This window comes from Panicum virgatum, chromosome 8N (genome assembly GCF_016808335.1).
Source record: "Panicum virgatum strain AP13 chromosome 8N, P.virgatum_v5, whole genome shotgun sequence".
NCBI lineage: Eukaryota > Viridiplantae > Streptophyta > Magnoliopsida > Poales > Poaceae > Panicum > Panicum virgatum.
In genome coordinates this window covers 40,238,190-40,265,321 of record NC_053152.1, presented here as the reverse complement: position 1 = coordinate 40,265,321, position 27,132 = coordinate 40,238,190, and the positions used below count along the sequence as shown (strand labels likewise).

The 27,132-nt window shown below is 44.0% G+C and overlaps 1 protein-coding gene across 1 annotated transcript; it reads left to right on the top strand.

The window, feature by feature from the left end:
- Nucleotides 1-2,911: 2,911 nt before the first annotated feature.
- LOC120685046 lies at nt 2,912-25,555 on the top strand. The gene is made up of 4 exons (XM_039966891.1): nt 2,912-3,051; nt 3,145-3,491; nt 20,976-21,187; nt 23,759-25,555. The coding sequence occupies exons 1-4, from the start codon at nt 2,912-2,914 to the stop codon at nt 25,382-25,384; spliced, it is 2,325 nt and encodes a 774-aa protein (XP_039822825.1). The 3' UTR covers nt 25,385-25,555.
- The last annotated feature ends 1,577 nt before the right edge of the window (nt 25,556-27,132 follow it).

Sequence of the window (27,132 nt, the reverse complement as noted above, 5' to 3'; positions counted from 1 at the left end):
TGACCCACCTATTATAGAGATATCCCAAATATACTCTTATATATATATGTATATATATACATATATATATATGTATATATCTATATATATATATCTATATATCTATATATATATCTATATATCTATATATATGTATATATATATGTATATACATGTATATATATATCTCTCTATATATATGTATATATATGTATATGTGTGTGTGTATATACATATATATATGTATATATATATATATGTGTGTGTGTGTGTGTATATATATATATATATATATATATATATATATATATATATATATATATATATATATATATATATATATAAGGTAAGATGGTTTCTCTTGAGTTTGTGATGTGCAGCTAATTTACTGCTAACTATTTCTTTTTTTTTCTTTTGCTTGTCTGACAAATGGAATTTAATCCAACTGAGAAAAACTGCTTTAACCTACCTTGATGGAGAGGGCAGAATGCACCGTGTTAGCAATGAAGCATCCGAGTAGGTACTGTCACGCATGGGTGTGAATACAGGTATGGACTGGAAATGGGGATATAACAATTTCAGTGGTATGTAATTTATATAGTGAGCCTCTGCAGTGGGTGTTTTTAGTGGTAAAAATTGTACAAATGGAATAGGTGCACCTTCACTAATGGTGGAAAATAATGCAAGGGCTCAGGTGAGTAGAAGCATGGGTGAGGAGCCTTTACTATAGAAAAGGCCTGGCTGAAGTCAGCTAAAAAAGAACAGTACAAGAGAAAAGAAAAGATTACGCAAAATTATTTGCATTCTGTATAAATTCTATAATATGTTTGGCTGTGGCAAATAATATGGTTTATTTTGGATAAATCCTCTAAATTGTTGTTGAGATTTGCTGCCTTGGCCAGCCAGAGAGAGGGAGGGAGGGAGGGTTGTTCATAAACTGCAGTAGAGGGAAGAGGGAGAGGCATAAAACTGAAATTAAGTTACTGCTTGCTCTTGGAAGTTTGAACAGAGAGTTTCATTCCATTGAAGATTTATGCATTTTAAGTTTTTTGTTTTTAAGAATGTGATGATATCAAGAAGTATCAGTGTAGCTAGTGAAGACAGATATCAAAAAAAAAAAAACAAGCTGCTCATGAAGAAGTTTGGGTACCAATGTTTGCCTTTGCCTTTTCCTGTTCTTAATTTCATATTTCTTCTATTATTTTATTTGGTTTATGTATAACACACATCGGCCTTTTGGGAGATATGCTCCTTTCCTTTTGTGTTCTGCAGTTAAGAGGAGACATGTTATAATATCCAGATTTCTTTTTCTTTTTGTGTGGCTACAGAGTCTTTATTATATTTTAGGATTTATTATTGGCTGTAAAATACTTATTTAGTTTTAGGACTTATTCATGTTTTAAAATTGTTATTCTTGTTTCAGGCCCTCCACGGTAGAATCTTTTTTGCAGCACAGTGTGTAAGTGATGTAAAAATATATTAATGTTATCTTAGTGTCATAAATTTTCTTAGAGTTGCACAGTAGTGCGAGATAATATTCTTACAGCTCTACTTGAAATATATGTATATGGATGTGCTCTACCACTGTATTAAGTACGGGCATGCTAGAACGGAGAATATGGTTTTAAACGGGAAGCGTACATGAAATTATTTTTTTTACTGATTTCTGCTGAAATGTGAAAGTATAATTTAGGAACTGTGGGAAAGGGAGGAAGAGAATGAGGAGCGATAGTCCGACACCGAACAAGAGAGAGAGAGGGGGCGAGATGTGGGGCAGCTGAACTCAACTAGATGGATTGCTAAAAATATGTTATTGTTTGGTGATATAATTAAACTCTTTGGGAGCATATGCGAACAAATAGGCAATGTTATGCATATAAATTGCTTGTGATAGAGAGAGATGGGATGAGATGAACCATTAGTTTGAAGTCCACTTACCGTAGCAACACCACAGGACCATTTCTAAATTTAAGTTGATAAGATCGGCGTGGTAGCTAAAAAAACTTCTAAATTTAAGTTGATAAGATCTGCATGGTAGCTGAAAAAGTTCTCATTTAAGTTAATAAAGTTGGTATGGTAGCTAAAAAACTTCTGTTTAATCATTTAAATTGCTTTTTCCTAATGGTCGAAGGCGTTTGGAGAGGTTTCGCGTGTTGCTTGTGCATTTCTCTCCACCTGTGTGTAGGAATATAACCAGAACATATAGTAGGTTTGATGGTGCTTGGGTTTTTCAAAAATACAAGTTGTAAATAAATTTGAAGTAGAATGGTTAGTTTGGTGGGAATTCCTCTCTTTCTCGAGAGCCATGGGCCTGCGCATGGAGCTGCTGCGGCAAATAAGCTCGTCGGAGCAGAAATCCCCTGCGGTCGCGGCTGCTCTCTTCCAGGTGTTTCTACGAGGAGATCCAGTTCCTCTGCGTGTACCACCACTCCGTCCTACCCGTGGTGCTCTCCGAAGTCCGACCCCTTCTTCCTCCTCGCCAACTACATCCTCTTCCCCGTCGTCGTGTAGGCCTTCTGCCTCCTCACCTTCATCCTCTGCGGCAACGGCGATGTGGCGTACGCGTACCGCAGCATCACCACCGACAACTACATCATCTCGACCGGCACGCTCAAGGTCCTGGGATGCCTCATCAGGGGGTGTCGCCCGCTACCCAGATGTCCTCTTCACCGCCATCGATCTCACCGTCACCATGCTGCTCCTCCTCGCCTTCCTCTACGAGCAGGTCTGGGAGCTCCTCGTCTTTATCCTCTCCAACTGGCTCATGGTGTCGCTGCTCTGCGAGTACGTCGCCAAGCGCCGGTGGCGCGACAGCCGCGTCAGGGCCGGGCTCATCCGCCGCATCCTGCGGGTGCGGAACAAGATGAGCCGCCCCAACCTCTGCTTCAAGCAGGCCTCCGTGCTCGGGTTCGGCCGCCGCCTGCTGTAGTCCATGGCGCTATGGCTGCCTAAGAAGAAGGCCGTGCCCATCGAAGTGAAGGAGTCCATCATGGGGTACCTAGTGGATCACATCAATGGCGACCCCGATGCTGATGCCTCTCTCAACGACGGCTGGTCGACGCTGCAGTTGGAGTGAAGCACAGCCAGTTTGTCCCAGGAGCTCTGGAAGGCGTGCGAAAGCAAGAGTGTCGCCGAGGTCGTCCTCACCTAGCACATCGCCACCAGCCTCCTGGAGGTGAAGTACCCGCTGCAAGAGGAGACGAAGAAGAAGACCCCGGTGGGAGCTCGTCGTACGGTGGCGACGACCCTGTCCGGGTACGCTGCGTACCTGGTGGCGTCGGCTCCGGAGCTGTTCGCCGACAGGACGGAGGGCACCAAGCGCGTGTACAGCAACATGAAGGGCGAGCTCAAGGAGGTGCTGGGAGGGTGTTGGGGGTACCATGCGTCTTGGCAGGCCACCCGCTTCGACAAGCTGGTCGGCATCGCACAAGGGCTGCCGGAGGAGGAGACGACGACGGTGCTGCGCAAGGGGGCGAAGCTGGGGAAGAAGCTGATGGAGATGGCAGGCGAAGGTCGAGGGCAGAATCAAGTGTGTGGGAGCTGCTGGCCGAGCTCTGGACGGAGCTGACGGTGTACCTGGCGCCGTCGGCCGTCGGCCGGCGAGCTGCATCCTGCATGTGAAGGCGCACAAGGAGGCCCTGGCGCTGGGCGGCGAGTTCATCACCGTGCTCTGGGCGCTGTGCACCCACACGGCCACATCGGTATAACCAGGCCGGCAGTTGCGCCGTGCAGTGGCGGAAACAGGATTGAGTCGAACTCCAGGCCGAGTTTTAAGTATAGACGTCCACAAACTCACAGTTCAAAAGATACATGAAAATATAAACGGAAAGATAGATAATATACAAAAAAACGCCATCGCGAAGTAATATATTTATTCTTCTTCAGCAATTGATCCAAGTCTTTCTTCAACAATTGATCCAAGTCCAAAGGTAGAAGCTACTGCAAAATGAAAAAAATTTGGGCCGAACCCCGGGCCATGGCCCGGGTGGCCCGGGGTGTGCATCCGCCCCTGGCACCGTGGGAGACACCACCAGCAGCCGACAGGTCGCTCGTGTGATCCATAGTGGTGCATTCTGAATGTGATTGCTGTGCTTGATGCATGGGAGCTTGATTGTTGATTTTTCAATTCCACTCCGATCCATTTACTTCTTTATTAAGTTCTTCTGTATGCGTGATTTTTTTTTGAAAGAACGTATGCGTGAATTTGCAGTGCCATATATATGTATATGGGGGTGTTTGGATTTGGACTAATTATAAAGACCCTGCAAGATTGCATGTAATTCAATTTGCTTTCTACTCAAATGATGGATAATGCAGATTAATTCTACAAGAGAGGATAGGGACAGTATCGGATTACAAAAGCATCTGTGGTAGAAAAGCACCAAGTTTATTCAAAACTACAAGGCAAGCACACAAACAGTACTTTTTCCATGGATACTGTAATCGATATATTTGGCTTGGCTAAAAGAGGATTAGCAGCAAGTGGAATAATTTGAGCTTCCAGCGATAGTTTGAAGCAGCCTTGGCATTGGGGGTATGTTGACTTCAAGTAGACCCTCTAGGATCTGAACCACCTCGCCCATTGTTGGCCGATCAAACTCATCATCTTGAATGCACCAGCATGCAACCTTGCAGGCTATTTCAGCCTCTTTCAAATTCATTTCACCACACAATCTGCTGTCCAACAAACTCCTAACATCTCCACCGATAATCTCCCGTGCAACATGTACGGGGTAATAGACATCATGATTGCTACCACAAGAACACGAAACACGTGAGTTCCTCTTTCCAGACACAATTTCCAGTAACACCATTCCATAGGCATAAACATCTACTTTTGGTGTAATAGCCACTCCGCTGATCCACTCAGGTGCAAGGTATCCTATAGTTCCTCTCATGCTAGTTATGACTCGGCTAAAATCTCTTCCCAAAAACTTGGCCATCCCAAAATCTGCAATTTTCGGAACATATGAATCACTAAGAAGAATGTTTTCCGGCTTAATGTCGCAGTGTATGATGCAGTCTCGGCATTTCTCATGCAAGTAGGCCAATCCTCTAGCAACTCCCAAAGCTATCTGATACCTAGTACTCCATTTCAGTACTGTAGCCTGGCTCTGGAAAAGATGTTTAGCAAGAGAGCCATTTGGCATGTATTCATAAACAAGTAACCTTCTAGCACCCTCACAACAAAAACCAATTAATTTGACTAAATTGATATGCTGGATGAGTCCAATCGAGCTCACTTCAGCTCTAAATTGCTTCTCTCCTTGATGAGCATGATGGCGAAGCTCCTTCACAGCTATGGCAGTTGAGTTATTTAGAAACCCCTTGAATACAGAACCGAACCCACCTTCTCCTAGCTTCTCCGAGAAAATTTTAGTTCCAAGTTTCAAATCATTGTAGCGGAATGCGATAATTCCGTTGCAATCTTGAGCAGTATTTGATATATGACCGGAACTCTTTCTTTTGTTTCTGCAAATCATTATTAGCATTGCGAATGCAAAGAGACCTAAAGCAGTGACACTTGTGCTAGTGGCAATTGCAATAATAAACACTCTTTTGTTTTTCTCTGAACCTTGAATATCCTTAGCAGCAAGGCGAATGTAAAGAGTCCCTCCATTTGAATTTGCAGCGCTACTACACTGTATTTGCCTTATGTTCAGCAATTCTCCATGCCAAGTAGAGCATGTACCATTATTGCTGAAGGAATATGCAGTGCAAGAGCAATTATCTTGGCAGACTTGAGCACAAACACCTATGCTTCGAGCGTCTTCTATTCTGCGCACATTTTGAGCCAAACTAACACATGGCAAAGATAAGAACTTGTCTGTGGATCTTGTTGAGCTTCCTTTTGTAATGCAGTCTAGTGGAGTATTCCTCATGCATCCTCCTGTTCGATCATCTAGCTCCCAATCCTCAGGAGATCTTACGGAGAACCCCTTCGTACAAGTGCAATAAGGAAGGACATCATCATTGCAAATTGTAAAAGGCCCACAGACTGCATACACATCGCATTGAGCTCTAGGTTGCGAGTAGGCCAGTATCCAGTCCTGTGAGCCTTCAGGCCAAGCAAATACCTTTATTTGACCAGAGACATCCAAGTTATAATAAAGAGGTACCGTTTCATTTGGTATTGTGTATGTGTAGTACTTCTCATGGGCATTCGCCACTAGTGACTCATTGCCACCGTTCCTTGCCTCATCTGGCTGTGAGGCAAAGCGGCCAGTCCATACCCCACTAGACCAATATTGTGTATTGGAATTCCATTTTGCTAGGACAACCTGGTTAACACCACTAGGGTCTAGCTCCTCACAGTACACACCAGTAGCTGGGCTAATTGAGTTTTTCCTAGAAACAAGACGGCGATTTAGACCAGTGATGTTGTCCCATCCAATCTTCATTTCAGGTAAAAATGTATCCGTTGGATAATCAAAACTCTGCCACAAAGTGTGCGATGAGTTTGAGACATTTCTAAGGATAAAGTTTCCGCTATCCAGGAGCATGGCAATGGTATTGTTTCTTGTCATCTTGGCTTGGGTAGACCAGATAACGGAGTTGGTTGGCTGGTTTAAGACGACAAGGTTGCCATCATGGGAGATTTTGAGCTCCAGTGATGAGGTGGGGCTCTTGAAGGGGTCATCCCTGTTTGCTACCCATGCTTGAGTAAATTTGGGGACACTGTTGAACCATATGCCAAGGTACCAGTTCATAGTGTTTTGGGATGAGTTGTTGCCCACCTTGAAAAAGCCAAGTGCATACCTGCCATTTTTGGAGACAAGCGTGTCGCTAATGGAGAGTGCTTGGCCGGATGAGATGGTATCCGTCGTGGCAGAATTTGCAGCAGGGATGTGCAGGGAGAGCAGTAGTACCATGGAGATGTGGAGATAAGGCATGGTGATGAACAAATTAAGGGAGATCTTGCATGCAAAGATGAGGGAGAACTGAAGATGACTTAGGAATGAGATGCTCATTTCTGTGTCTGGCTAGTTTATATATGAAATGAAACCACACTGCACATCCAGATGGTGATGCGTGTAACAAGATCTATATATGTGTTGACCTGCGCAACATCATCTATGACACGTTCAAATCCACGATCTATTTTACTTTTTTTTCCCTCTTTCACTTTTTCATCATGCATGCCGTAGACTCGAATGGGTGTCCCTTTAACATCCTCTGAGGTTTGATTGTTCAATTAAGGCGGCTCAAAATTCCGACGGAAATTTATAGAAGTTAAAAGTTCTATACCATCCTTGACTTGCATTTGGTAAATTAAGGCGTCTCAAGACTGTTAGACTAATTCTGGCCATCCAGATTTTAGCTTATCCAACTGGTCAACATCACTGCTGACTTCGCGGCTGTAACTTCATGTGGCCGGCATGAGACTTGCAGGAGAGCAGGACTGACTGATGATTCATGGCTACTCCCTCCTTCCCCGTTTATAAGGCATGGTGGAACATGACACGGTCTTCTAAACAACACTTTGACCATTTATTTATCATATATTATATCACTTTTGATTATAAACTTATAATCATTGTAAAATATATTTGATTATGAATCCAATCATATGAAATTTGCATTATAAAAATAAAAATTTAATAGTCAAATTATTGGTCAAAGATGACAAAGTTTGAATCTTGATATACGTGTATGCCTTATAAACAGGGAAGGAGGGAGTAGAACATATATAAATCGAATGCAGGACACATTAATACCACTGGCGGTCTGCCGCTGTTTAGTTTTCAAACTTTTTCCTGCAGTACCTATCACATCGAATCTTCGAACATATGCATGGATCATTAAATGTAGTTGAAAAAACAACTAATTACACAGTTCAACTTATTAGCACGAGACAAATCATTTAAGCCTAATTAGTTCATAATTAGATATTAATTACCAAATAACAACAAAAGTGCTACAGTATCCAAAATTCAAACTTTTTCGCGAACTAAACACACGCTAAAGGCCTTTGCATCATTGCATGGGCGTACGCAATTCAACAAGCATACTAATTTATGATTGTTGCTGGTTTGGTTCCGCCCTAAATAACTTGTACTAATTGACCATTTACTCGACCTCATTTCTTTGTGGTGACGTTCATTGCCATTTCATTCAAAGATGAGTGCAGAATTTCAAAGTACTAGAAAGTATCGTCCATGAGTCAGTGTCAGTCGGTTCTTGAAGTCATGGCACGCGCATAGAAGAAATATATGGATCCTGATGGTGATGGGGATCGCCACCTCCCATAGGCGCGAACCGAGGGTTACAAGCGAGTTCTTTCTAACGTTAGGCCGTGTTTAGATGTTTTGCGAAATTTTTTTGCGATGGAATCTTGCTAATTTGAAGTACTAAATGAAGTCTATTTACAAAACTTTTTGCACAGATGTGCTGTAAATCGCGAGACGAATCTAATGATACTAATTAATCCATGATTAATCAATAATTAGCGGATGGTTACTGTACCATCACTTTTGCAAATCATGGATTAAGTAGGCTCATTAGATTCGTCTCGCGATTTACAGCCCATCCATGTAAAAAATTTTGTAAATAGACTTCATTTAATACTCTATGCATGTGTCGAAATATTTGATGTAATGTTTTTTTTTTGCGTTTACTGGATTTATGGGGTGGGAGGCCTTAATGCCACGGAGGTCACCGCGGCGCCACCTAGTCGTTTCATTCCTATCTTTTCTTCTGCAGGATGGACGTACGGTCTAGAGATCGGAGGTCAGAAAGGGTCGCCGGGATGACAGAAAGGCATTCCCAATACATTCGACGTCGACTGGCGCCTGGTGAAAGCAGTCAGAGGAGAAACCCAAGGCGTGTCTGTTGAACCGGAGGTCACCTTCGGAGACACGAGGGAAGCGTGATTCCATAGAGAAATTCTAATTGTACACTCCAAGCTGTAAAAAGAACTTCGGAATTGGAATATTCCGATTGCGTAAGGGTTATTTTAGGTATCATGTATCTGAGGTTGGGGAGTATAAATACCCCTTCCTTTTTTTCACTGTACGGGATGAATTTTTGGAGAATACAGTACACATTTTTACACCCCATCCTGTCGAGCTATTGGTTTTGGAGTTGATTCGTTCGAACCCAGCAGATCCAGTCAAAGTTCCTTTCTCTATTTTAGGTTAGTCGTGAAATATGTCCGACATGATTAATTAAGTAGTCGTACGTGGTGTGGATGGACACAATGCAGTGCCATGGTGTGTTTAGATTTTATCGTCTTTCCAGCAGCATCGTAGCGTGGCTTTGATTTCCGTTTGTGATTTGCCCAAAGTACAATTTGCAATCTGAAATTTGCCATCGCCGTGTCTAGCACGGCCCACTGATGCTGGCAAATTTCAGATTCAAGACCTTTGCACGAGGAGAATTTATACAGAATGTAATGTAAGCCTCTCGTTCAAGGAAAAAATATTGATTGCCTAGCTTCAATCCTGATTGACACGACCTTCGTCTCATTATCTATACATATTTCTAAAGCACGTAGGGTTTCCATCTAAATTTTTGGTTTGGTCCACCTAAATTTTTTGTTTGGTCCGCTTGTGTCATTGACAGGTGGGCCTTAGTCCATCCCGTATGCGAGTCGGACTAGCCCTCCGTCCACGACTTAATCACGTAGATTCCTACAAATTAATGCACGAACAACTATTTGTATCCGATACTTATACCAACTTTGTCCGTTGCAACGCACGGGCATATTTGCATAGTATATATTCAAAAATGAAGAAAGCATGCAACCACGAGCCGGCCCTTGCAACCTACCATTGCATGCCTTTGAAGGTCATAATCAATATTTTAAATAGTGGGGTATAGTGATGCTACAGTGGTTTCGTGGAGCTGCCTCTATGACTACTAAAGTATTAAATAGCGTGCTATAGCAGACTGTAACAGCACTAAGAGGTTTAAGGACCCTATCGCTAAATACTATAGGCAGCTATTTAAAACATTGGCCATAATGATGGATTTCTTTGTGAACCATGGGTGCAGATTCAGTAATGGAACCTGTGATAACAGGGGCGAAGCCAGCGATGATGGTCACCGGGGTCTTTAGCTTTTTGCAACGGGGTCATTAACATAAAATACAGTGATGAACAGTGAATTTATATGGTATTGCCGGACTTTCATCGGGTCAGCAGACCCCAATGGCAAGCTGTGGCTTCGCCACTGTGTGATAAGCTAGTCAGCTCTTGCAATCCAAATGATGGGGTATTTTCGTGTTGTGTTTTACTTAGTGTTTGAAGATGTAACAATGAATGTATCTATTGTTAATGTTGAATTTGTAAAAAGAACATTTGATTTTTGCTATGAAGATAACAGGTTAGCTAAGGGGATCCTATACGCAGGTGACGTAATTTATTTTTCACAAATATATCAAATGAAACTTAGTTTAGAGAAATTGTATGCGCCGCAATATCCACTAATAAATTTCATAGTAAAATAGAACTGGTCCGGCGTAGATCAGAAGCCGGTCAAATCAGGGAAATAAAGTTGTGGCCATTAACGCTGTAGGTTGAATGGCTCGGTTCCTTCTTTGACCTTATTTTCAACGGGACATAAACAAAGAGGTCAAAGATAATGCGTCGTTGTATGTGTTCAAGCACAAGCATGTGGCACAGATGGCCTCAACCCTCAAGTGGACACAAGAAAGTGTGGCATCCCCGGCAATTAAACAAAATCAAATATAAATATGTAACGGTAAATGTTAACAACATCAAATCAAACCATTTGATTTGATGTATTTAACATGAATGATTTCTAGCCTCTCTCTTTGGGAATACAAGGGGTGCTATTCCGCGACTGGAAATAGGAACGCCAGAAAGGCTCCCCGTCTCCCTTCTGCGGGCCGTACATGGGCCGGCGCTGCACCCCCACCTCTACCACCGCATGTCAGCTCCGGGCTCCGGCGCTGCCTCGGTGCCTCCTCCGCTGCCCTCCGATGCCACCGACACTAATTCTCCAACGACGGTCAAGGTCCCACCTCCACCTCCACTGCCACTTGCTTGCTCCAGATCCTCCACCGTTGTCCTCTAGCGCTACCGTGCAAGCGCCCTTCTCTTTCAATTCCGGCTGTCTTCCCCCGCCACCTTTCCTGCCCAACCACCACCCTCCGCCGCAGTGGCGGACCCAGGAATTGGTCAAAACTAGGGCCAAATTTCTATGGCACACAGTTCCTAGGATCAAGAGTAGGAATTATTGGTGAAGATTTGGTGCATCAACATCTTCCATTACCTTTGGAAAAATGAAATGTAAATAATCTGTCTATTTGGCACCCGAGCATTTTAGCAAGGTCTGACACCCGAGCAATAAAAACAGCCAAAACACCTGAAAAACTGAGCAGGAAAATCGTGCATTTTGAGGCCATCTAATTCTCGAATTTTCTGACCATCAGATCAGAATCAGACGGCTTAGCACAACAAATACAATAAAATAGCCTATAGATGCTACACAAAACACAGCTACTGCACACATTTATATTGCCAAAAGAACTATGAATTCGCATAAATATATTTAGTCCATCAATATATAAGTTTGACAATAAAAAAATCTAGATTTGCACTTGAAAACCATATCTGATGAGGCTAGATAATGTTCGTAACTTAAAAAAAGGGGTTATGATTCTGACACAAACATAGGTAGCATATTTACATCGTTTGAGTAAACTGCAAATAGAACAAAATAACAATTAGGACCTGAACAGAAATTCAGGTGTCCAGCCTCCTGACGACAAGCTGAGCATGTTATCTAAGTCTGCAGGCTGAAACCTTGACACTGACATCAATAAGGTAGCATAGTCTTCGCCAATGTTGTACACACGTCCCCACAGCAAGAAAACCTATTCCGTAGTAGGAAGCACTACATGTACAAAGTTGCCCTGACGATTAAAACCTGCACATGTTAGGTTGATCTCCACCAGACTTGGCCCAACGGCCATGTTTGGGCCCTTGACTCGCGCCCTGATCAGGGGCGCCCAGCCCAAGAAGAGGCTGGTGGGCCCCCGTCGCGCAGCCCTATAAAGAGGAGGTGGGGACTGGCAGCTCAGGGTACGAGGTTCATCGCTGCCGCCACCGTTCCCCACTTCAAACCCTAGACTGATCGAGAGGGAGGGCTGACAGCGTCGGGAAGCGCCACCACGCCATCGCCGGAGAGCCGTCACCACCGCGACGTCGCCGCCACTGCTTCCACTACCCCGACGTACTCAGACCTCCACGACGGGTCCATGGAAATCGGCAAGCAGAGGCAAGTATGTCAAGGTTTTCGTCTCAATCAAGGTTCTAACCCGCATGATCTACTCCTAGACTATCCATGGATTCTAACAATGGTATCAGAGCCGATCTAGTGTTATAGATCGAGATGGGAAAAGAAGATTTAGTCACGAATCAAAGAAAAGAAAGAAGAAATTCGATGAAAATCAAAGAACAGTAAACAAACCCTAACCCTAGGTACAGAAAAGAGGCGGCCGGGCTTACCCGGGCCTTGCCGCTGGCAGCAACGCCGGTGACGGCCGCGCGGCTCGAACACCAGAGCGCTGGATTGCCGACGTGCCATCGCCTCCGCGCAAGGGATTAGAAGATCCCAGCCGCTGCTCGACGCGAGGGCTCGAGCACCATCGCGCGGCCGCTCGACGGCTGCACGCTCACTCTCTGGTGGGCGCGCACGCCGGCGAGGGGGCCCGCGGTGGCGCCGCCACCTCCAGCGAGCTGTCCATGGCAGCCACCGCTCCATGCCGAGAAAAGAATAGAAAGAAAGGGAGCTCGAGGGTCACTGGCCACGGGGCCGGTGGCCGGAGCTCGCAGCACGCCGGCGAGGGGGCAAAGCGGCGGCGCTGACCACCCCTCCGACCGCGCAGGAGCTGCCGCTAGTCGAGAGCTGGGAGAAGGAGGAAATGTAAAGAAGAGAAACTAGGAGCTCGAGGGTCGCTGGCCGTCGTCCGGCGGCCGGAGCTCGCGACCGCGCCGGCGAGAGTCTCCAGCGGCGGCGCCACCGGCTCGGACCGGGAAAGGAAGGGCGAAATGCCCTAGGGTTTGGGGAGAAACCGCTCGGCCAGCGGTTTTGATCGGGCGAGAACCGCGGACAGCCGTTGGATTCGATCCGATGGCCAGCGTCGACCGAGCGCCTCACGGGTTGTTTTCGGCCCAAGAGGGGATCGCGCGGAGGCCGAATGCCTGGCCCAGGCCCAGGTTGTGGTCTGGGACGCGGGTGCGCCGCGCGCCTGAGCAGGCCTCAGGCCGATTTCGGCTACTGGGCCATATGCGAAGGGGCGGGCAGCTGGGCTGCGTGCACAGAAACGGCCACATGCACAATAACATCTGAAAATTGTTTCATTCAATTTCAGAACCATTTAATTGATGAATTTTGTACTGTTTTGACTCTCTAATCAATTTGTACCACAGTGAAAATTATTTAGAGAGTGAATGAATACAAAGATGCTTCTGAATGAGTGTTTTATCCGGTTCCAGTTGCAAAGTAAAAGTATGTTCTCTATTCAAGTTTGTACCAACGTGTATTTTGATTAGAGAGAAAAATATACAGTAATGCTTCTGAATACAGAATAGAGTTTTACATGTGTCCGCTGCAAAGTTTTAAAGTTGTTGCTCTTAGTTTTAATTCAAACCAACAGGGGAATTATTTTTTTTAAGAGCATGATTAAAGAGCTTATTTTGAGTAAGTTTTGTACAGTTTTGTCTCTATTCAATTTTGAACCAACGAGATAAATTGTTTAGAGATAAAATGAGTACAAAGTATTCTTTCTGAAAAGAAAGAAAAATTTTCCGCTGCTATAAAAGAAATACTATTGCTATCTTTCAATTAAGTCGGAACCAACGAGAAGAATTAATTGAAAGAATAGTCTGAAAAGTCCTAAATGAGTTTTTTTTCCTGTGGGTAAAAGATGGAAAAGCTTCCGCTGTTTAAAGTCAAAGTTGAGTTTTGGCATTATTCTGCCATTTGAAGTCTCAAAGTTGAGCTTTACTAGACTCATAAAGATAATTCTCAAAGGAGAGAAATTTAAAGTTAATTATAGTATTGTTATTTTCTGACCAACGTTGATGATAACAATATTATAGTTTTTATGAGTCATAGCTTAAAGTTTAAAGTCTCTAGTAAATGTTGCATCAAAGTGACCATTTTTCAGAAAATAGATAAAGAACTGCTCTCAAATTAGAGAAATATATTTTTCAGTTTGCGCTGCAATAAAGTTGATTATCCTTTAATTAAATTCGAACCAACAGGAGAATTTAATTTTGAGGAGCAAATATATGTTTTTAAAGTTTATTGAGTTTTCCATACATTAATTCCGTTTCTGCCCAACGGTGATACAGAATTAATGTAAAAGATTATTCTATTTCTGCCCAACGGTGATATAGAATAGAACTTAAAGTATTGATTATTGACTTTTCAGACAAAGAGTTCTATGTTGTCCTTGAAGGACGAAAGACAATGAATTGGGTACTTGTGACTCAGAAAGAAACAAGGTCATTACATATGAGAAAGCGTATTCTCTGTAAAGACTGGCTAGAAAAGAAAAGTACTTATGGATATTGATCCAAGAAAAGCAGATAGAGCAATAAGAGATCGTTTTGAGAAATGTCTCTTATGTACTCTCTATCAAGTAGAATTCATTATGAGTTCATTCAAAGTTGTGATAAGTCATACATGTTTAATTTGATCAACATCGGATTAAGTATGTGTGTCATGGAATATTCAGATTTATTTCTGAATTTGATTTGAACCGATCTTGACATTTTTGTTTGGATAAGTATGAAATAACCCGCATGATGGGATAAAGTTGGCATAGTGCTAATCCTGCATGGCGGGAGAAAGTTGTGATGACTCATGTACTGGTTTATCCCACACTGGGAGAAAAGTTTGGAGTAGCTTTGCTATTCTAGAATTGATCGGGCACTTCTATTGTGTCACAGAGATTAAGCACTCATTGAGTTTAATGAAGAATGGAAAGTTACATATGAACCTCAAGATAAGAAAGTTTTGCGAGCGTGACTTGCTAAAGTACTGGTAATAGACTCTGTTGAGTTCGTGAAGTGAAATGAGGAAAAAGTACTGTCATATCGAATAAAGGACTCTATTGAGTTTTCAAAGTAAAATGAATAAAAGGTACTCCCATACAAAGTAACAAATTACTTGATTCTGCATGTCGTAATCGTGTGGATGAAATAAGAAATAAAAAGTTTTCTCATTCACGAAAGTTGAGAATAGTTTTCGAAATTGTGGCAGAAAAGTTTATGCCACATTTCGAGGGGGAGAAATATGTGATAGTTAGAAAGATACTCCTCTGTAATGTGCATTGAAAAGCAAGAGATGATCTATTAAAATTGAATGTGACCGTCAGGGGGAGTACAACGGTCACTATACTGATACCACTGTGTAAAGAAATGGCTAAATTCTAGTATTTATGCTGGACGACCCTCAAAGATAGTAAGATGGTGCTTACGGAGCACATATAAAGTTTTTAACAGATGGAACCCAAATAAAGAGATTTACTGATACGCCATATTTATGATATGTAGAGACCTAAGACTTGAAGAGAAGTAGGAATGCGTGTCCACTTCAATGATTCAAGAACAAAAGTTTCTCATGCCTACTGATGTTGCATACAACATCTGTTGTTAGCTGTCAAAGAAAATGAATAATATAAAGAATGATCTAGTTATGCGGGACCTTGTCAATCCATTGCCATTTGGCAAAAGGAGCAACAGTAGCCCAATACAAAGTAAAGAAAATCAAATGGAGGATGTTCACCTCATTTGAAGAAGTCACGAGAATTCTATGGGCTAAGTCCATGAAAAAGGAAAAATAATTCCTAAAAGAGACACCACAGTAGGTTGTAATGGACCTACAAAGAGAAATGTGACTCTAGAGGGAATGGTGAAAGATATAAAGCAAAATTTGTGACAAAAGTTTTAGTCAAAGAGAAGAAAGAACATACGGGATACCACAATAGTAAATTAATTTATGGATTGAAGAAAGCCACGAGACGGTGGTATCTAAAGTTTAAATGAAACAGTATGAAAATTTGGGTTTTCCAAAGGATTGAGGAGGACAATAGCTTTTAAGGAAAAGTTAAAGAATGGGGAATCTAATTTCCACATCTTAAATGAAGATAACATCCTACTTTCTAGTGGTGGTGTTAATATACTATAGATAAAGAATTCTTGTCCTCAAGTTTTGATCTCGGTGATGAGTTTTTCATTTTATGAATTGAGACTCATTGAGATAAAAGAAAGGGGTATTATGGTTAATGAAAAAGCATACTCAAGAAAGCTTCTAAAGAAATGAAGTATGCGAATGAGTAAACATACGCCTGCTCCTATCGTCAAGGGTAATAGTTTTGGGAACCTTAGTGTTCCAGGGACCAATGTGAAACAGAAATAGTCCCATATGCTTCAGCTGTTGGAAGCTTTATAAGCGCGCGAGTAAAGAACTTACCCTGACATAGTTTTGTGTATCCGGGTTATTTTGGCAAAAGTACAATCCAGAGATAGATCACTGGAATTGAAATTAAGAATGTTGGCCTCATGCTAAGTTGGAAAGATCAAGTACTCTCAAAAGATTGTGAGTACAAAAGTAGAACTTGTGAAATGTGTAGCGAAATCCACAATTGTCGCTAACTTTCACATTTGGAGGTTTTGTGTGGAAAAGCTCCAAAACAAAGCAATTATGATCAATGTGATGCAAAGATATAGTATAGCATGATACGAGGCTGAGGGACAGGCAAAATGCTTAATGGAACCTGTACCCGGAGTTGATAATGGTTGACAGCAGCGATAACCATTAAACTAGTTTGCTCCTATGACAATGAGTCAAATGTGGTGCCAAACATGTTGACACAAAGTTATACGTTGTAAAGGAGAAAGTCCGAAATCATGATTGAAATGCATTGTGAGTTTAAATGACAGCCAAGTGTTTGTGGATCCACTCATTAAAGGCTTACCGCCCAGTGTGTACAGAGAACGCACAGTCAACATGGGTTTATGGTATAGCCTATGTTTTCCGGACAATAAAGGGCCCAAAAGCTAAAGAATCTATTTCAAAACAGAGACGTACATTGTAGTTGTTAAATCTATCGGCAACTGACCGTGACGATGAAGCTGCTCTATGCATTAATCTGTGATGAAATATGAAAAGAAGTAAAAGATATAAAGTTGAAAGTATAAGAGGAGATCAAGGGGGAGAATGTTAGGTTGATCTCCACCAGACTTGGCCTAACGGCCATGTTTGGGCCCTTGACTCGCGCCCTGATCAGGGGCGCCCAGCCCAAGAAGAGGCTGGTGGGCCCCCGTCGCGCATCCCTATAAAGAGAAGGTGGGGACTGGCAGCTCAGGGTACGAGGTTCATCGCTGCCACCACCGTTCCCCACTTCAAACCCTAGACTGATCGAGAGGGAGGGCTGACAGCGTCGGGAAGCGCCACCACGCCATCGCCGGAGAGCCGTCACCATCGCGACGTCGCCGCCACTGCTTCCACTACCCCGACGTACTCAGATCTCCACGACGGGTCCATGGAAATCGGCAAGCAGAGGCAAGTATGTCAAGGTTTTCGTCTCAATCAAGGTTCTAACCTGCATGATCTACTCCTAGACTATCCATGGATTCTAACAGCACACACAAAACAAGATCCGGATATAGTTGAAGGAAACTCAAGATGAAACAGACCGGGTTCCCGAAAGGCGAACCCGACTCGCTGTATTGTTGTGATAGTCCCTGGATCAGTAGCTATCATATACAGAACCCATTTCAATCGAATATCACAGACATAACTCACGTTTACAACATCACATGGGTTTAATTATTACATAATCCGAAGGATTGTATTACGAATCTCAGAGTACAAGCCCCTTGGGCTAAAAAAAACAAACAGAAAGCGGAAACGGTATCTAGTCTTCTGGGCAGACTTCATCTTCACGAATCCTCTCCACAGGCAGCTCGGTGAGTAGCTCGGGTCTTCCTTCACGTCGTCTTCCGTTATCATCATGTCGACTCCTCCACTCGGATCCTGCATCTATCAGGCTATCCCCAAGGACGGGATAGGTTCACGTCACCACCCGTATGCAAGCTTTTGGTGGATGCAAACAGTATAAAGATAATGCCAAGGATAGGCTATGGTTTCCTATGCAAGCAATATAAGTCATCCAAAACACCTTTCAACACGGGCAGCTCCGGCATCCCGGACTCCCGGTCTCCTATCTTCCTCTACCAAGTATCTCAACCCTGTTTCGGTGCGGGAATTCCCTCTCCCTGCAACTCAGCTGCTATCCGAGCAGGAAAAAGTGGTACTAGAGGGAGGTAGAAGTTTTTCCTCGATGATGGAAGACCCTAGAACTTTGCAGTCCTAATGAATCAAAAGGTAAGATATGGGTGCAACCACATCATCCAAAACTTATGAAGCGATAAAAACAACAATCCAGAGTTGGTCAGGAATAACTCTTGCTTGATGGTCTCGTGAGTTAAGCGAAATTCCAACATAACTATTTCGCACACTTGAATTCATATTCACCTGAATTTGACAGCTAGGAAGTTTGACAGTGAGGATCAGCTGTTGCATACTAGCTAGCTGTTCCCGTAGGAAAAAACAACAGGGAGCTAGTATTGCTAGATCATTGTTAGTTCAGTGATAGGAACAAGTCAGTAATGTGTTTCGACTCCAGCAGTGACAAATGAAAACTTCACAGATAAGAACACTAGCAGAGGAGGTGTAAACCGTGTGTGTACACCAATTACCAAGGCATCCCTGAACAATTGCCAAGCAGCATTCAGGTCGACGACAAATAAATTTGATCCTTATTACTCTTTCATAATGGTTAGGTTGGATAATTTAGATGAAAACAAGGGGTTCTTTAGATTATTCAGTTTCTATTAGGCCCAGTGATTATTAGAGCTTACTGTTTTGATTGTTCTTGATGTTTTTTATGAAACATTTTTCCAGCACATGTTTCGTAATGGCATAGATGGATAATGTATATATGGATTGACTAGGTTGCCTTAGGCTATTTTCATAATTGTAGAGAGGTGGGCAATTGTTCAGAAAGTAGACTACATCAAATTCACATATCATCAATGGCGGTAATAGTCTATTAATTTAATAGCTAAAATTTCAGATTTCTATGAGAATTTATATAATTTATCTTTTTCCCCTAGAACGCACGACCATTTTGCAGGAATTACTGTGGGCGCTCTAAAGATGGCTCTATTTACTAACAACTACTCCCACTATCTCATGAAAAATGCAATTCTGCGTTTGAAAAAAATCCCACAAAGAGTGCAATTTGAAAGGTTGGATCTTAGCTGCCTGCCTAATTAAGTAATCAGATTTAATTCACATGCCAAAACTAACTGCATGTGGCAAATAAATGAGGGTACGAGAGTCTTTTCACGCCACCACTAATCTATCTTAAAAAATTAGAATTGCACTCTTTATATGACGGAGGGAGTAGATGAGATGAATTTTTTTTCAAAAAATCACACACCAAATTGAACTTAGCAAAATGGCTATTTAAGGTGGAAACATTTTGATGGAAACGGATGGCTCAAAAAGTCATATACGTATGGTGACAATTAGATTCTAGCTCTTGAAATATAGAAATTCCAGACCTCGCACTGACTTGAGACACGGTAGAAATGGCATTTAGAACATATGTTTCTCCAAGAAACTTTAACACCTCTTACCAGGCAAGTGGGATCATTGTGTGGTTACAAGTGGTTTTGCTTAGATAAAACTACCTTAAAAGAACATTTAATAGTGTAGATTACATCAGAAAAAGGTTACCGCGATAAATGTTTTTCTTTTATTTTTTTGAAACTTCTAGGATTTCATCACATGTGAATATTAATGGCATATGTGGGTAATTCCAAAGCAACTTTGGATATCGATTTAAATTATGTTTCGTATAGTAGAGGCATGTATTTTTTAGAAAAAAAATAGAATAGACCGAGTGATTATTGTCGTCAATACTGATTAGATTTTACCGAATTGATTTGTTTGTTTTTTTCTTTGAGAATTTATTGGATTTGATGTCGTCAATGCAGCCTAAGAATATTTCTATTATTTATTGAACAGTGATAATATGAACTATAATACCCACCCACATCCCATCCAAGATCATGCTTAAATTGTGGGAAAAGAATTGGTGACAACTTTGGCCAGTTATCAAGATGATGATTGAAGACCAAACGGCACTATATATTTTCGAATAGACAATGGAATGACATGAACAAACATTGCACGAGTTCAGTGAGTATGTTAGAATTTGATACACCTCGTCAAGTGCAGCAGCCCCAGATCTTGATAGGATATATATTACGAGTATGATACGAGCTTGCACCATATTAACAACTAGATCGACTAGTGCGCATGCTTTAGAAATTAAACTACAGAAAGGAAGATACTTTACTTCATCATTACGGCTATAGAGATCGAGAGGTGCTTGCCTCATCACTTCACATGAAATTCCACCTGCAAGTAGTGTTGGACTGAGATTAGTGATTTGCAGGACCCGTTTTCACTGAAATTATTGTGCTTTACGAAGACTTGAATGGAGTAGCCCACTGATCTCTGGTCTTGCAAAGAAAAGGTCCACCAGAGGTATGAAAACGGTTACATCATACACCATTTTGTGATCTTTTTCATGTGGAACCGGATACCTCCTACTTTTTTTTACAGAGAAAGAAAAGGAACCGGGTACCTCCTATTTTTATTTGCGCGTGAAAAATAAAGGCACGTCATGCCGTGTGGAGCGCAACACGGCAGAAGGATGCTATATACTCGGCTCGGCTATGCAACTAGTAGGCAACTCAAGGAGGGTGATGAGTTGAGAATGGGCTTCTCAGGGGCAGTGCTATGGTGGGAGGAGTGGCAGCTCCATGTCCTCGTCCTTACAAGTCTCTTCCTCCAGTGCTTCCTCTTCTTTGCAGGCGTCTTGCGGAAGCGTTGTATCCCGTCTTGGTTGAGATTCCTAATCTGGCTGTCCTACATAGGCAGCGATGCCGTGCCGATTTACGCGCTGGCCATCCTCTTCAACAGCACCAAGAAGCAGGAATGGGCAGTATCCACACATCATCACAGCAGCGAAAGGGTGCTGTGGGTGCCAATCCTCTTGGTGCACCTTGGTGGACAGGATGGCATAACTGCCTATAACATTGAAGACAATGAACTATGGAAGCGTCATGTTGTAACAGCAGTGTCTCAGGTTAGCGCAGCTGACGGGATTGTGTTGGACCGAGAAATGCGACCAGGGGGGGGTGAATGGGAGCCTTCGAAAATTATTGCAATCGAAAACTTTGGCTCAAGATCCAAAAGCGCACCCCAACCCTAGAGTCCTAGGCGTAGTGCAGAGTAGCTATAGAAGAGCTACACGAACACTAAAAACTTTAGGAACAAGTGAAATCGAACGCGGAAGCAAACACACGAAATCAGCTTGATAACAGCACGGTATACTATCACCGGTTGAACCAACGTATATAGCTTGAAAACGTCGGTCTATCCGGTGATACAGAGCCGGCAGCAGCAGATAGCAAGCACCGGTTGATCCGACGCCCTGGTTTGAATAGCGTCGGTTCAACCGGTGAGCGACGCCGGTTTAACCGACAAAATCAAAGACTGACGTCGGTGCAGTTGTCCAGAGGGGCAACAAAATGCACCAAAACCGTGCTGTGAGCACCGGTTAAACCGACGTGCTCCAACTGTCAAAGCCGAGTGCACAGTACCGGTTCAACCGGCGCTAAGAAAAGTCGATACGGCGGTTAAACGACCCAAAACAGCACACACAGAAGCAACATCGGATGAACCGATGCTATAGAGAGAGAAAGCACTGGTGCAATCCAACAACACGCAGAAAACCCCAACTAGCGAGAAACCTACTCACCGGTTGAACCGATGACCTTGAACTCGAGCGTCGGTTTAACCGGTGTTAGGAAGAAATTTTGTCCAAGCCCAGAAACTCTGTTTTCCTCTCGGATCTATCCAAAGCTCAAAGTTTAAGGGATCAAATCAAGTCCAAACCCTACCAAATTTTGTAGGCATGATCACAAAGGGCTTGTGAACATGTCCACGCAAGGAATTGACGAATCACTCCATGGTTTGGGAGGAATCGCAGGTTTAGTGACCAAGAACGGGGTTTTCTGAAAAACGTGAAAAGCTCAAGAACTGAGATCCTAACGAGCTCGTGATTTCCAGAGGATTTGCACTAGGCAAGAAGGGTTAGAATCACGGTCAATGAGCTCAAAGAACTACACCAATCTCGCACTTCATGATCCAACAAACGAAATCACAAATCGTCACAACCAAAACATGAAGCATATGAGATTGAAAACTTACTCCAATTCCCAGAGGGCACAAGGAGGGATGGGCCTCCTTTCCCACGAAAATTCAGTACAAGATCTTCACAAATCCATGGCTAAAATCCTACCTAGAAGAGAGAAGGGAGGAAGAACATAGAGGGAGAAGAGGAGGGCAGCTGGCTCTTTTCTTCTTTTCTGTCCAGCGCACTCTCACCAGGGAGAGGAGGCGCTCCTTTTGTTCCAGAGCCAAGCGCCACACCTGCCAGCTGCCTCCCTTCCTTGCCTTCCAAGTCTTCTTCTAAAAGACTACAATACCCCTAAGTGCTGAAATAAAACTAGAAGGCCCTTAGGGGCAAAACAGGAAAAGATACATTGAAGACCATCCGACGGCTGCGACGACTTGGAGAAGTTTGCTTCGACCTGACGCAATTCCTCTGATATCGCCATGCGTCCTTCTGGAATCTTCACGGGGGCAGTTTTGGGAAAACTGCCGAAACCGAGTTCGGGGGCGGTTTTGGAGGAATCGCGAAACCTTCCCGCGCGATGTTTCTGGCACACCCGCCAAGCCCGATGTCGCCACGTGTCCGACCTCCCGCCGGAACCTCTCCGACTCGGCCGACGTCGACGCATCCCAGCCGTTGGTTTTTCCCGAGCTACCAACAAACTCCACGTTGTCCCGCCTTGGCGCCAGGAGTGGATCGCAATGCGGTCCAGCAGTGGCCCAAGCATCTGGGCCGCCCTTCTCCACCGCACGGTCGTCCGGTCGGCCTCCAACTCCACCGCAAGGTCTCCCGCCTCCGCATGGTCGTCGAGCTCCCAGCCACCGCAACGCCGCCGCATGGTCCATCGGCACGCGCCTCGCTCTTGTCCAAACCATCTTGCTGCCACCGCGCCATCCGTGTACCTGCACACCACAGACCAAGAACTGGTGCAATCTCCACAGAGTCGCGACTACACACAGTTAGTCCACTCCATGTGTTGGCAATCACTCATCACACCAAGGAGCAGGCCTCCACTGCCTCTCAGATTGCAAACATTTTGACTACATCTGCAATCAGATTTCTCCACATGTGATGATCACTTTTCCATAACACTTTTTACCACTTAGAATCATGAGCATTTATTCCATGTTTCGTTATGTTTGTAGGATCTTTTCTTTTCAATTTTAGATCTTCTAAACTAAAAGACTAATAATCATTTTTCAAAACAATCGTCTAATTCTTTTGCAGTTAAAAGTCATAGCAAGTCTAGCCAAGCATTTGTGATCGTGCGGGCCACTTAATTTCCTTAGGTCATCAGCACATAATACATTGGTTGTTGAGACTGAAAGAAGACTGGTGACTCATACATACTGATTTGGAGTCATCTTACTGCTTAAAGTAGGCATTTAATTTGCATGTTTCGTGAAGTTTAGGGTTTGTCTTTGTTACATAAAAAGATGTTGGTTGTGTATAGCTCACTTTTGTCCTCGCTGTAAACAGGTCACCGTTGCTATCTATGTGTTGTACAAGTCATGGCCATCAGGATACAGTATTAGTGCTATTGAGTCGATACTTGCATTGTTTTTGTTCTTCTATGGGATTTTCAAATGCATACGGAAGCCATGGGATTTGAAGAAAGTTAGCATCAATAGCCTCGTCGACTCCACTGGTTCGAAAGAAACTGGCCAGATCAATTCCCTCCATGTATACGTGCGAAGCGCGGTTTATTATTTTTGTGGCGGCAGCGATGAGGGAAATAACAATTACATGACATTTTGGAACCCATTTGATGCATTTGTAGACCTTGCACCTTCCTATTCCGAACGACTTTGGAGCCTGAAGGTCTTGGTGCATAATCAAGATGCCGCGCATCGCTTGGCACAGTCCGCCCTCTCTGTAACATTCGATCGACTCTATACCAAGGAATCACTGAAGACGATGCCGCGGTGGTACACTTGTTCCATTGATATTTGCACGATTATTCCATTGGTATCTGCACTCCAGGTGCTTGTATTTGTACTCATAGTCACATTCCACATGGACGGCATAAGAGCTTCTTTCAACCACACTGAAGTCACTATCACATTTATCTTGATATATTGTGCTGCTGTGATGGAGGCCATTATACCTTCAGCCATGCGTATTAAGAGCATACATGAATGGTTTAATCAGCAACGACATCAGTGGCCTGATCAAGTTGCCCAGTACAACCTGATTGGGTACTTGGCTCGAGACAAGAGGCACCCCTGGCTCAAGAAGTTGGCAACACTGCTGTGTTGCAAGGACCTTCTCGATCAGCTCTGGAGCATGGCGCCATCCAAGTCCTCGCCCGACATCACCAAGCTCATCCATGGCTACATCGCCAGAGGGTGGACGGAGCATCACATAAAGGACACACCAACCTACAGGGCCTTCAATGACAACCGAGGTCAGTGGACACTCAGCAGGGAGGGGTGTGGCGGTAGCCTCGAATGGAGCCTGCGCAGACCGTTCGACGAGAGTGTCATCCTCTGGCACCTCGCCACAGACTTTTGCTTCCACCGCACGGTCACTCCTTCCTCCCACGAAGCTGCTCGCCGCTGCAGGGAGATGTCCAACTACATGGCGTACCTGCTGTTCGTCAAGCCGGACATGCTGATGACCGGGGCCAGGCGCAGCCTTTTCAGAGCAGCTTGCAAGGATATTCAGTGCCTGCTAAATGAGGATCTTCAGCAGGATGGACCAGAGAACACACTGCTGGACGACCAGGGGGAGCTCACTCTGAATATAGCTCAGCGGGCAATGATCACTGATAACGCACCACACATCGTTCGTGAGGCTCGGTGGCTCTCGACGTGTCTCATGGCCTTGCGCAACGACGATGAGGAGGACAAGATGTGGAGGGTGATCCAGGGCGTGTGGGTGGAGATGCTCTGCTTCTCTGCTGGCAGGTGTAGAGGGTATCTGCATGCCAAGAGCTTAGGCAGTGGCGGGGAGTACCTCTCGTACGTCTGGCTCCTTCTCTTGTATATGGGGATGGAGACCTTGACAGAGAAGATGCAGAGGACAGAGCTACACGAGGACCGTATTGCGGTAGGCATGTCATCAGCGGCTCCTATGGCGGCCACCAGTGATGAGAATGTCTGACCCACAACTTTGAGAGATTTAATTTCTTTTCTTCCTAGTAAAGTTATGTAATTTCTTTATTTTTGTCTCATTGTCTGGGCAATCATTTTCAAACATACGTGTACATACCTTATAAGAAATTTGGACACCAATTTTTGAATATTTTATTTGAATGCATTTCTTTTTATTTGATTTGATTACTTATCAGTCCCCAATTCCTTACTGAAATTTACATTTGCATCCCTTGAATTTTAAGACAATTGGCTCTTCATCTAACTCACCCAAAGTGTTGGGCAATCCATTCTAGTTTAACATGGCAATAAAGTCAGGATAATGAATAATAAGCAATTTAGGGAAAATTCCTTCCAAAAAAGATGGTTACGATACCATTGTGCGCACGATCCAATCCAACCCTAACCCAAACCCACACACATCCACGCAACCGGCGCGGTGTGGCTGAACGGCCCAAGGCTGAGTTTGGCTCGCCAATGCGCCCCACACTGGCCTCTTCCCTCAGCCTGCTAAGCGGCCCACACACATCCACCTCAGCCTTCCCCGCTCAGCTCAAACCATGTGAACCAGCCCAATACTGACGCCTCCCACGCACCTCTCACCCTCCTAATACCCTCCCCTTCACCTGGGACACTGACATACGAACCCCGCATGTTAGATTTCTCCTTCTTCCAATCACTCTCCCACAATTGCCGCACGCCCCGCGTCTCACATGCTCGCCGCCCCCACGTCGCGACAGAGTGGCGCAATGGCCACGCTTTCACCTTGGCCGCCCCGAGCACCCTAGCGCCGCGTCCCTCGAATGCCCGCCACGTAACCCCAGAGCCCATGCCGAGCACCCACAGTCATTCCTCAGTGCGAACCCTAGCGGCCACCTATGAACTCGCCTCCCAGCAGTTGTGAACCCTAGGACACCCGAGGTGACGGAGGTAGACCAAGGTTCCTCCCTACCGAGTAGGCTCCCGTGTCTGAGTGGCCACCCTGGTCGGCTACCCAGCACTGACTACCTAGCGGACAGGCACTCGGATGGACGACGGAAGGGTCCCCTGCGGATTTATTAGGATCTTAACTGATCTGCTTCTTTGTACCAACCCGAGTAGATCTTATCCCTTACTTGTAACCCATGGCTCCTAGGCTATATATGGGTTGTGTGGATACCCCATAGGCACATCATTCAATTCCATTCAAACCCATCGCATACTACATCAGAAACCCTAATATCATCCAGAACATAGGACGTAGATTGTTACGCTCATTGCGGCCTGAATCTATCAAATCCTTGCGTCTTTATGTTACCATCAAGTTCTTGCTCCGAGATCTCCCTCACCTAAACTCTACCGTCGGGCATACCCCTGGTGGACTTGTCGGATAAGCAATCCGACAGTTGGCACGCCAGGTAGGGGAATTCTTAGGAGTCATTGCGACGAGCTTGATGGCATCTAACCACGGCGTCTTCGTCTCTGCTCATGTCACCTATTAGATATCATGTCATTTTTAGACTTGTTCCGTAACTAAATAATTTATATTTTTCTTTAATTAACATGATAATTACAACTCATGGACTACAACTATAAATACATGTTGACCCTCTGTTTGTGTTTCTTTTGCCAGGTCGATTCCTCTCTGTTTGTGTCTGTTGTTAACCCATATTTTTGTTCTCAATTTGTTTTTTTATTCCAAAATAAACCTGACACATGTGTGAAGTATTGCTCAAAATTTGTGGTCACATCTAATGTTGTCAACTAATAGGACAACAG

Coding starts and splice junctions, on each gene's coding strand:
- LOC120685046 (XM_039966891.1), top strand. CDS start 2,912: ATGGCGCTATGGCTGCCTAAGAAGAAGGCCGTGCCCATCGAAGTGAAG. Junction 3,052..3,144: donor TGGTCGACGCTGCAGTTGGA/GTGAAGCACAGC, acceptor CATCGCCACCAG/CCTCCTGGAGGTGAAGTACC. Junction 21,188..23,758: donor TTGTAACAGCAGTGTCTCAG/GTTAGCGCAGCT, acceptor CGCTGTAAACAG/GTCACCGTTGCTATCTATGT.